Source organism: Phaethon lepturus, unplaced genomic scaffold (assembly GCF_000687285.1).
Source record: "Phaethon lepturus isolate BGI_N335 unplaced genomic scaffold, ASM68728v1 scaffold4421, whole genome shotgun sequence".
NCBI classification, from domain to species: Eukaryota; Metazoa; Chordata; class Aves; order Phaethontiformes; family Phaethontidae; genus Phaethon; species Phaethon lepturus.
The window spans coordinates 50,466-62,553 of record NW_010519769.1 but is presented as its reverse complement, the minus strand read 5'-3'; the positions used below and the strand labels follow the sequence as shown (position 1 = coordinate 62,553).

Below are 12,088 nucleotides of genomic sequence, written 5' to 3'. Positions count from 1 at the left end.
AGAGTTAGGGACCTACTTTCTGTAGTTGTCTCCAGTTTGCTGCTGCCAGCTGAGCTCACAAGCAGGGTGAGAACACCGAGGGTGACTCATCTGCTGGAAAGCAGACCCTCATTTGTTCCCTCTGTGTAGCCTCAGGCTGGTAGAAGTTGCACAGTATCTGCAGGGAGAAGGGTATCTCCATCTCTCCATCACTCCCCATGCCTCCCCAGCAGACACCTGTGTGGTAGCTCTCACCTTGATGTGGGAAGTGTGGGGGTGGAGGGGGTGATTGCTTTTCAAGAATAAAAAGGTTTGGTCTTAATCTGCCCTTAGTCTATATATCCACCTTTCTTTTCTCTTTTGTTGACCGCCATGCTGTGCACTACTGTGTTAGATGCTACATTTTCAATTATGACTTGGGTAAAATGCTGTGGTTGCTAGGGGAGGAAAGTATTAGTATTACCAGTATTTATTATTTGGTTCCCATGGAAACTGGTTCTTCTGGGAGTCCTAATTATCACATTTTTTCTTCCTATGGAAAAGATATATCTTTAACCATGAAGTTCAGATAGTTATTTTCCAGAAATAGAAGGCAAGATACACCACTCCGTTTTGCTCTCTGGTATGTTTGACAGATGTCTGTCTATGGGTAGTTACTGCTTACTAAGCTGTGTTGTGGTTTCCAGTCACATAAAGATTTTTGGAGTGTGGTTAATCTAATTTTATCTTGGTGGCGTTTTATTATTTTTTTCCCCTTCTAGCTCCCTGTTTGATTTGTCCTTTTCCCCATTATTGTTATTTTTTTAATTTGATGCATATTTTAAATTGAGGAATTACTTGATGGGGAAATGAATTTGCTGCTTTCTATTCAAAGGTGTAGCCATAGCAAAAGCTGTGAGTATGGCCCATGGTTGTAAAGGGGACATGGTAGTATCTGTTTTTTCAAAGAAGTTTGAGTTCTTCAGATTTTCATAGGAAAGCTGTTAAAATACTGGGTGGTTTATTCTTGGTTGGGATAGTTAACTCAGTCTTTGGCTCTCTTACAGTGCCTAAAACAGTATGTGGAACTTTTGATCAAAGAAGGTCTAGAAACAGCAATCAGCTGCCCTGATGCTGCCTGCCCAAAGCGAGGTCATCTGCAAGAAAATGAGGTACACTTTTACTGCAAATAGGGTTTTTTTCTTTCCTTTCCAGGCTAAATGTGTCTTAGTCTGTATGTTACAGCTGCCACTGTTGCCAACATATGCTTTTAATAATTCTCTAAAGGTCAAATATTTTCTCTCCATTTGTTGAAAATGCCTTAGTTTATTGCTCTTCCTAATTGGAAATTTGTCTTTTCCTTCCTTCAACAGATTGAGTGCATGGTTGCGTCAGAAATCATGCAAAGGTATAAGAAGCTACAGTTTGAAAGAGGTAACGCATGTAACACCACCCATTGCAAGGCTGCGGGAATCAGGGCATCACTGGCTATCACTCCAGAGCCATCCCATAAAAAAGAATCTGTCTGTGCACATGTTCATGCAGTAGCGTTATGCATTAGTTGTTTGGTCATCACCCCTCCTGCCTGCCCCCTCTACCCCCCCAAAAAAACAACAAAAGAACACCCAAAAAACCCAGAGCATTGTTTCTGTTCTTGCCTGCGTTGATTCCCAGAATTGCAACATTCTGTGAATAAACTAACTAAATTACTATGTATTATATTGCGCTATAACTAAGGGAGGGAGTGACTTCTACTTAGAGCTTTGCTGTTTGAGTTGACTACCAGCATTCTAGGGGCTGGGGAGGTGCTGACCCCTTTTATTGAACCACCATTGTCTCTTGTGATGGCATCTGGTGCAGAATTATTAGGCAGTTCTGTGTGTAACGGTAACATGAACCTTGTTAATTTTTATGGGGCTGTAAGCTGAGTGGGTGCCTGTGGGGGTGTGGAACTGTGTGGCCATAGAGAACTTACAGTGAGGTTTTGCTGGGGGCAGGACCCAGCCTAGAAACCAGTGAAGTCATTGGTAGGTTTTTATTGACTTCATCAAATGACTTAACCAGTAAGCAGCCCACAAGAAAGGGAGGAAATTGTCTAACAGTCTTATACTACTGTTAATCGTGTGGTTACATTAGGGGAGAGACCAACTTGAAGTGGAGTCCTACTGGGCAAGGCACTGTAAAAACACTTTCTCATGGTTTATACCCGTGTCATGTATGCTCTGTTTAACTTCAAGTACAACTGAAGAAAAACACATCATCTCATTCTCAGAATAAGTTTCATTCAGTGAATGAAAGTGGGCGATTGATTCAAACTCTGGAAACTCACTTTAGTTTGGTGCCTGTTTGCAAAGCAGGCCAGCATTATGTCTAAGTGGGTAGCATAAGTTAAAAGGCTTCTTTTGAAAATGTGTGTCTTCAAATGTCCTGCTAGCCAACCTTAGCTGGAATACAGTGTTATGGAAGGCCAGTCTTGTAACTGTCTTGGGATTCTGTTCTTTTATGCCCCTTTACAGAAGTGCTTTTGGATCCATGTCGGACTTGGTGTCCATCCTCTACTTGCCAGGCAGTTTGCCAGCTCCAGGAATCAAGCCCACAGGACCCCCAGCTTGTCCAGTGCAAAGCCTGTGACATTGAGTTCTGCTCTGCTTGCAAATCTAATTGGCATCCAGGTCAAGGCTGTCAAGAGAACATGCCAATCTCTTTTCTTCCAGGAGAAACAAGGTAAAGTATTGCAAAAGATCAAGTATTTAAAAACAAAACACTTGATCTTTGAACAAACCAGAGTATGAATAGTAAAGAGGCATTTTCCTGATATTTTGTTTTAAAACTGTTTCCTTCACTTCATTGTTCCTGTTCTTTTAATGCTGTATTCCAAAACTGGATAGCTCTTGGCAGCCTCACTCCTTGCCACCATTCCCGGCAAAGCACAAAGGAGCTCCTTAAGCCTTTATCAGCTGCCTTTTTGCCCCAGTGGGAAAAAATATGATATCCAGGCAGCTCGTGAGCTTCCTTTCAGAGAAGATCTTGTTGCTGCTGCTGTTCTGGATAGCATGAGAGTTGGAAACATCATGCCAGACAGTGATTTTTAGGATACTCTGTCAATCATCCTAACTGTTGCACATTTGGCCGATGATCTTAAGTTCTGTTTCAAGCTGTTTCCAGTGGCATACTGCAGCCAATGAATAAGAAAGGCTGTTGTGCATGTGTTCCACTTAATATTTGGGCTTTTTCAAAGATTGTATAGCAGTTCAAGGTATCATTAAAGCCATGGCCAGCCTTGAACTTAGCTATTCCTAACATGTCTTCTTTCAAGCTTTGCTGTAACAAATGACTACGTAGGATGCTGTCATAGAATTATTTAGGTTGGAAAAGACCCTTAAGATCAACAAGTCCAACTGTAAACCTAACACTGCCAAGTCTACCATTAAACCGTGTCCCTAAGCACCACATCTACATGTCTTTTAAATACCTCCAGTGATGGTGACTCAACCACTTCCCTGGGCAGCCTCTTCCAGTGCTTGACAACCCTTTTGCTGAAGAAATTTTTCCTAATATCCAATCTAAACCTCCCCTGGCACAACTTGAGGCCATTTCCTCTCATGTATCACTTATTATTTGGGAAAAAAGACCAACACCCACCCCACCACAACCCTCTTTCAGGTAGTTGTAGAGAGCAGTAAGGTCTTCTCTCAGCCTCCTCTTCTCCAGACTGAACAACCTCAGTTCCCTCAGTCGTTCCTCATAAGACTTGTTCTCCAACCCCTTGCGAGCTTCATTGCCCTTCTCTGGACATGCTCCAGCACCTCAACATCCTTCTTGTAGTGAGGGGCCCAAAACTGAACACAGCATTCAAGATGCGGCCTCACCAGTGCCGAGTACAGGGGCATGATCACTTCCCTACTCCTGCTGGCCACACTATTTCCGATACAGGCCAGGACGCTGTTGGCCTTCTTGGCCACCTGGGCACACTGCTGGCTCATGTTCAGCCGGCTGTCCACCAGCACCCCAGGTCTTTTTCTCCCGGGCAGCTCTCCAGCCACTCCTCCCCAAGCCTATAGCGTTGCATGGGGTTGTTGTGTCACAAGTGCAGGAGCTGGCACTTGGCCTTATTAAACCTCATACAGTTGACCTCTGCCCATCGGTCCAGCCTGTCCAGATCCTTCTGCAGAGCCCTCCTACCCTCCAGCAGATCAACACTCCCACCCAACTTGGTGTCATCTGCAAACTTACTGAGGGAGCACTCAATCCCCTCATCCAGATCATCGATAAAGTTATTAAACAAGACTGGCCCCAAAACTGAGCCCTGAGGAGCACCACTTGTGACCGGCCACCAACTGGTTTTTACTCTATTCACCACAACTCGCTGAGCCCGGCCATCCAGCCAGTTTTTTACCCAGCAGAGAGTATGCCCGTCCAAGTGATGAGCAACCAGTTTCTCCAGGAAAATGCTGTGGGAAACGGCGTCAAAGGCTTTAGTGAAGTCCAGGTAGATCCATCCACAGCCTTTCTCTCATCCACTAGGCAGGTCACCTTGTCACAGAAAGTGATCAGGTTGGTCAAGCAGGACCTGCCTTTCATAAACCCATGCTGACTGGACCTGATCACCTAGTTGTCTTGGATGTGCCACGTAATGGCACACAAGATTATCTACTCCATAACCTTCCTTGGTACCGAGGTCAGGCTGACAGGCCTGTAGTTCCTCAGATCCTCCTTCTGGCCCCTCTTGTAGATAGGTGTCATGTTTGCTAACTTCCAGTCAACTGGGACCTTCCTGATTAACAACCGGTCTTACTATTAAAGACTGAGGCAAAGACGACATTAAGTACCTCAGCCTTTTCCTCACCCTTTGTCACTATGTTTCCCCCGGCATCCAATAAAGGATGGAGATTGTCCTTAGCCCTCTTCTTGTTAATGCTAATATATTTATAGAAATGTGTTCTTGGTCAAATATTGTAACTCTTGCATGTGCTTTTTGTGTGTGCTTGACCAGAACTGAACCTCACTAAACTTCATGACAAGGTAGAAAACTGAACCTATTGTCCTTAGTGTTTTGGTTGCTTTTAGTTTTTATTTCATGCTTCAATTTTTACTCCACTGACGGCGTTTTTTTCACCATTTGGGAGAATAATGTGCCAGTAACAGTTTATGCTAGCATGCATTTGGAGTTTCGTATACAGTGTATGGATTCCAAGCATTTTTCTGTAATATGGTTGCCACTAGTGTGACTAATGAGTGTGTGTCCTTTTATCCTGCCATTGGGCAAATCAATCAATCAAGGGTTAGTCCTGTTTTCCAGCACTGTTGGTTCCCCATCAGTCATTCTTCTATCTCCCACTGGCAGTGGCTGCAGGAAGCATCATTTGTTAAGGTACATTTTAGTTGTTGGTGTGCAGGTAGAAAGCTACTCAAGAGAAATAAATGTTCTTCCCGCGTTTCCACATTCCTCTGTGTTGTGCCCACTATATGAGGGGGCATCCTATGGTTTTGCATAGTCGTGCAAGGCAAGAAGAGGCAGTGCTGATCCTACCTCATGAACCATGACTTGTTAGGACAGTGTTAGAGATGAAAGGATCAGCTCTGAAGGAATGGCATGCCCCAAAAACCTCATGTTTCCTGGTTTGGAGGGAAATTCCTAGGGAGGATCCTCAAGGATGGCAGAGACAAGCAATCTCTCCCTAGTGTCCCAGTCCAAAGGAATGTAGTCTGGGCTTGATGTGCCATCAAGGGATTGCTTCCTCTTCTTTTCTGAGAAAGAAAGAAGGAAAAAGAAAAATGATCTAGAGATACAAAATACTTAGCTGTGAACTAGCTGCTGCTCATCTGATATATTTCAGGAGGAAAATGTATAGTATCTGTTAGTATCACTAGATAACAAAAACAGTTGATAAAATATGTGGTAAAGAAAATGTCCTGACTCTTGTGTAGACACTGTAGTCATTTAACATTTTTTTCTAGATATATGTCTGAAAAATAGAGCACAGACAAATAATAAAAAAGTAGGCTTACCTTCTTAGCACAGTTCTTACAAGTTCTTCTCCATGGCCACACATCTTATTAATACCTCACACTCTCCCACAGTTCAGTTTTTAAAATGGAAGATGATGATGCTCCAATCAAACGCTGTCCAAAGTGTAAAGTTTACATTGAACGAGATGAAGGTTGTGCCCAAATGATGTGTAAGAACTGCAAACACGCCTTTTGCTGGTACTGTCTGGAATCTCTTGATGTGAGTACATGCCGTGCACTCTGGTTCTCAGAAGCTTAGGAGTTCATTGCTTTGCTATCCAGCTCTCTCATTAATCAATTAAATAGTAGCTCACTAGCTCCTGCCCAGCTTGATGCACCACAACCTACCAGAGCTGACACTAGTAATTTGATAGGATTTGACTTGTCTGACCTTTGTGATCTTAGCACTTTGCCTATGTGAGTCAGGAAATAATAATTGTGAAGTAAAATTTTATGAAAATGTTGTTTGCAATCTTTACATGGTAACTAACATGGGGAGGGTGTGCTTTTTTTTTTTTTTTTAAATGATACTTCATTTAGTACTGGCTTTTCAATGTTCCCCTTCTTGAAGGAGTTACAGGATGAGTATAGCAATGTTCTCAGTCTGTGGAAGTTTATAAGACAAATTCTAAATTTGGTGCGTCACCATGCAGGAGTGTAGCAGTCAGATTTGTTTACCACTCATTGTATTCTGTGGGACAAGAAATAGATCTGACATATGTAAAAGAATACAAAGTTCTCCTAACACCAGGAATTTGTCAGTCTGTAAGCTGCTGCTGTCATATGTTTATATTTTTTTAAATCAGCCTGTTATCGTGCCCAAGGATCAGAGTATATACAATACACAACATCTGTTTCCGTGGGTTTTTTTTTCCATCTATTTTATTTTATAGCATCGCTAACAATAGCAAAGGAAATGTTTTAAGTTCCTGAAAGCTACTCTGCCTGTTGAAATCCTGTGGTGGTCCCATTTGAATGCTTTACTAACAGTCCTTCAGGTCACAGGCTTCTTACGTGCTCAGTTAGAAAGCAGTGTTCCCTTGGTCCTAGGCCTGCTATCTTGGCTGGTTTGTGAAAGGATGGCAGACAGATAGGAAAATAATTTCTCAAAAATCTGTATTGTCCTTTTATTCTTCAGCTAGTAAAAGGAAGCAACTTTGGGAAGTCTGCGGTAGAAGTATTCATTTTCCTTTGCTCTTTCTGTACGTGTGTAAAAGATGTGCAATGAGCAGCTTATTTTCTTGGATCCTCTTGCTAAACTCCATACTAGCACTTAAATATGCAGCTTGAGAGCCTTTGGGAGAAGATTCACTATAGGTATACAACACTTCATAAACAAAGCTGTTTGTGAAGATGCTTAACTGTAAACAAATCACTTTGGAAATTTTGGACTTGGCCATATCCACTTTACTAAGCTTTTACCTTCCTGTACAATTCCTGGTTATAGGTTCTCAGGAAATAATATTTTATAACTTGAAGAAGTTATGTATGAACTATGAAGAACTATGAAGAAGTTTGTACTTCTGTTTCTTACCTACCTTTTCATTTAATATTTTGTAGGATGATTTTCTCCTTATACATTATGACAAAGGACCTTGTCGAAACAAGCTGGGACACTCCAGGGCGTCTGTTATCTGGCACAGAACACAGGTAAAGCTCAGATCTTTAAAAGCTCTGTACAGGTCTACTACTGCCGTAGTGCTTTCCTTTGCCTTATTAATTTTAACACCTTAGGGCAAATTCTGTGCCAAATGGCAACTGATTTTCATAGCAGATCTAAAGAGGGCAGTAGCTTGGAGAGGAACAGTTAGATCTCCCAGAGAGGACACTCCTTGGCAGAAAGCTGCTGGAAACTAGAAAGGGTTCATTTGAAGAGGCATTTTAAGTGCCAATCCAGATATGTTCTCAGTCAGCCTGGAGGACAAACCAGGTTGCCACCATCCGTACTATTAACAGGGAAAGCTCATCCTGCAAGGGATCTTTAGCCCTGGATCCATAACTGGAAAGGAATTAGCCCGAGTATGCTCAGTATCTTGCTATGGGCTCCAGTTGACTCATTCATGGAGGGTGGATGGAAGGTAACCTAGTGAGCTTATCAGTAGTTCCAGACACAGATTCAGACTGACAGTTACAAAGAGTGTGGGGACTCCTCTTGTAGTCTAGATTCAGCCTTGCTGGACCCAGCGTGAATGCTGGTAATGGAAGAGCTCTCTGCACTACTTCACTGCACACAAAATAAATGCCAGTGTGTGACTTAGTCCAACCAACTGCCTTTACAGTCACTTTAGAGAAACAGGGACATCTGGGTATCTGAGTCATCTATTCCTAAATTAACTGTGTGCCAGTAAATACATACCTCAGCTTGAGATGAAGTGCTTTTTGTGAAGTACAGATTTACTTCCATTTGAGCATAAACCCCAAGTTTAGAGAATAAACCTTAAGTCTGGACAAACAGCTAAACTGAAGTTAAAAACAGTAAACTGAAGTAAAAGGAGAAGGATCGCACCCCTCTCCCTCCGCATATACCCCTGGGTGCCTGAGCTGTGGACAGGGTCTTGCTTGGCTTAGCCAGTGGTATCTTAGGAAGTGTGTGGGTACATAAGCTTTCTTGATGTACCTGTAAAATGATGTGATTAGTGTGATATCTGGAATCTGTTCTTAGCCACAGGAGTTAGTGCAAATATGGTTGGTAGACAGTATGTTTGATTTTCTGGTCATTGTTGAGAAAGAAAGTGACAAGTCTCCACCAGCCAGGATATAATTCTGCTAAACCCACTAAAGCCAAATCAACATTGCAATCGTTTCCTTATGTTAAGTTCCTTTCCAAGGCAAATTGAGGTGAGCCTTTGGTTTATTGTTTGTGGATTAAAAAAAAAAAATATTTGTTTTGGCCAGAGGGAATGGCTTGATGCTGAGCAGGGCAACAACTTCTTCAGAAGCAACAGAACCAAGTAGGAAATAAGTAATACTCAGCAGGCAGTTTTGTTTAAAAACCAAACAAAGAAACACCCCACAAAGAAAAACAAACAACAAAATAAACCAAACAAAATGAAACTTAATGAATTCTTTGGTGGCATATTGAGGCTACAAGGAAGGTGTAAATAGATATGTCATAAAAATTACAATAGTCAGCCCGGTCCGCTGAATTGCTAACTTCCAGCTTGGCTTTGTCTGACCAGCACACTTTCAACCTGGGCTGCAAAGAGGTAGGCAAGGGCATCCTGTCTCCGAAGAGCAGTATGGCAATAGCTGCAGCTCACAGTTTTTAAAGGAGTTGAGAATTTAGCTTTGGTTTATGTCTGTAGTAAATAAATGCAAAGATAAGTAAATGGAAGTTGCAACAGATTGTCAGGATCTCCAAAAAAAGAGCGAGTAATGAAATGTGCACGCCTCTGAAGCTGAAAAAGACACTGTTCTTGGCAAGAAATAAGATTTTTAGGGCAAAGAAGTTTGAGCTGCTTATCCCTGGACAGCCAAAATCCAAGGCTGAAAGAATTCGGCGCGGCAGGCGGCAGCCTGAGGGCGGTGACTGCTGTCCCGCAGCGCCATCTCCCGCAGCCAGCCTTTCCCCTCAGCCCGTCTGAAGATCCCTGGAGAGCGGAATTGCGAAAAGAAATACGCAGTAATCAGAACGTGAAATCGTCCGTGGCCGACGAAAGTACTAGTAAATCATCCTATCTATACTATGGCTAATTAAATATTTGCCAGTTAGTTGAAGCGGCGTATCTAGCCCTGGCTAGATGAATTCTTTAATGAGTACTGCACTCTAATTTCATTTTGCCTTCTGTTGTGAGGTTTTGCTAACAGATTAGTGTTCCACTCCTGCCTTCATTATTCAAAATCAGTCACAGAGACTCTCATGTGAAAAAATCTAAACTCTTTTCTCAAATAATTTGCAGGCATATTGTTGCAGCATTACTCTTACAGTTGCTGATGACAAATGGGAAACTTCCTCAGGCAACGAACCTCAACTTGTATGTTTTTTTAATAATTTTCCAAATTTAAACTCTGTAGAAACTAATAGAGTTTGGCACACTGACAGGATGGGTAGGTCTGTGATCCTGTGCCCATGCTGAGAGGAGGGTGATCAAGAAATCTAAATGAAAAAAATGCTTTTAGAAAGCGTTAGGTCATGTCCCCTGAAGCAGCAGGATGAGCTCAGGTCTGACCACAAAAAGTCATTTGGCATATGCAGAGTCTTCCTATAGTCCGTAATGTTTGTAATCTATGGCTGAGATTCCCAAGCTTGTGTTCCTGCTGGTGGGAGGTTTGTGGGAGTCTTCCCAGATTCTCCATGAACACCACCAAAACCTTGACTGAGTCTTTTTGGAGATTTCTCCAGCAAAAAGGGGAGCACCTGAAAGTGGGAGTCTGTAACTCATCTGCCTCACTTTGTGTGATGGAACTGAGTTGCGTGGCATGGCACGGTTCTGGCTGGAGCAATGAAATATGAACGTTTGCTCTCTGAATTCACTCACGTTTACTGATCACAGGAGCTGACTGTAGCGCACACTTGGGGGGAAGTCCTGGCTCTGGTAAAGTCAGTGGCATTTGCTGAGATCCTTTTGAAGGACATAGATGATACACTGGAGTCAGCAGAATCTAGACGTTATCCCTAACGCAGTGCTATTCTCTCTTGCAGGTGGTAGGAATTTTTGCAGGATTCGGTCTTCTACTTCTGGTGGCCTCCCCTTTCCTTCTACTTGCTACACCATTTGTTCTGTGCTGCAAGTGCAAATGTAATAAAGGAGATGATGACCCTCTACCTACCTAGACAGAGAAAACTGGACTCGTCACAACATGTGTTTTGATTTTGTCGTTGCTGTTGATGTTTCCCTCTTGCACTTGCATTGCTGTAGCCTTACTTGCCCCGTTCTGCTTTTCATTGACACACAGTCTTGGTTCCAGGAACCGTTGTTGCTACTGTTGCATAGATCAATTGATAATAGACAAGGAGGGTAATGGAAGGCAAGTTTGGTGCTCAAGGGAGACCATGGACCCGGGTAGCTATCTGAAATGAAGAGGTGATACTGCTAAAATTAATGCAAAAAGTCTCTGTTGCCCTGCTGGCGGACTTGGAACTGTGCTGAATGACATCAGCAAAACAAGCCAAAAGCATATAAATCTAAACTTTCTGCATATCCGTTTGCTTCAAAATTTGATGTCTTATTCCTGTATGTATTTAAGTTGCCTATCATCTAAATCAGATAGTCAACTTAGTGTGACTTTACCATGTTTATTACACATCTGTTTTTGTTAAAGCCATCACAGTGTCCTTTTTAGTACGTATTTTTCCAAGTATAACAAAATCAATAAGGTGCATATAGGCCATCCTATGCCTTTCTTGAAATTCGGGGAGGGTTAGAGGGACAAAGTTGGTCCTGTTGCCTTCCAGGATTTTTTGAAGTCTTATAAGAAATTTGTTTGATTGAGAGGTATATTTTAAAAACTAATCGATGAAGCTGTAAGGTTGAGTGGTGACACAAACCTGCTATCTAATCAAGGTTCTTTTAAAAATGCATTGATGGTATTGATTACCACTGGACCACTAGTGTTTTTCTGAATTGTTATTTTTTTGCTGTTGTTTAGGGTTCTGCTACACTTACAGGGCTATGTAACTTCTAATCCAGGTATCTTAATCTTTTTATATGGATATATATATACACACGATCCTATTTAAACCAAATTTGTAAATAGCTGTGCCATTGCAATATTTTGGAATTTCAAGATATCTTGCTTCTGTCTTTAGAGCAATTATTAAAAAATACAGGACTAACTTTTAAGTATAAAAATACATCTTTCCTTTTAAGTATAAAAATACATCAGGGTTATCCCTGTAGTTAATAATAAAAATGCCTGGGATATTTGTGGAAGTTGTACTTTACATTTAAACTACTTAGCCCATTCTCAGAGTTAACATCGTATGATGTATGGTGTATGCTTTTAATAACAATGCTGTGACAAAACGAGTTTTCATTTGAAAAATAATCACTTGATTTGATAGTTTTGCGGAATTCACAGTGCTGTGTTTCCAGGGTAGTAAAGCGTGCTAGTCAACATATTATTAGTCATTGTAGTTTCTCTTTCGAAGTATTTTGTTGAAAACCATTTTGCTCTGATT

At 41.8% G+C, this 12,088-nt stretch overlaps 1 protein-coding gene across 1 annotated transcript; it reads left to right on the top strand.

Moving 5' to 3' along the window:
- Positions 1–1,025: 1,025 nt before the first annotated feature.
- Positions 1,026–11,165, top strand: RNF144A (ring finger protein 144A; the record flags this gene model as incomplete). The annotated part of the gene is made up of 6 exons (XM_010297151.1): positions 1,026–1,130; positions 1,332–1,392; positions 2,475–2,682; positions 6,040–6,187; positions 7,528–7,617; positions 10,610–11,165. Coding segments are annotated over 6 exons (744 nt in total), but the record flags the coding sequence as incomplete, so codon positions are not given.
- Positions 11,166–12,088: the final 923 nt, after the last annotated feature.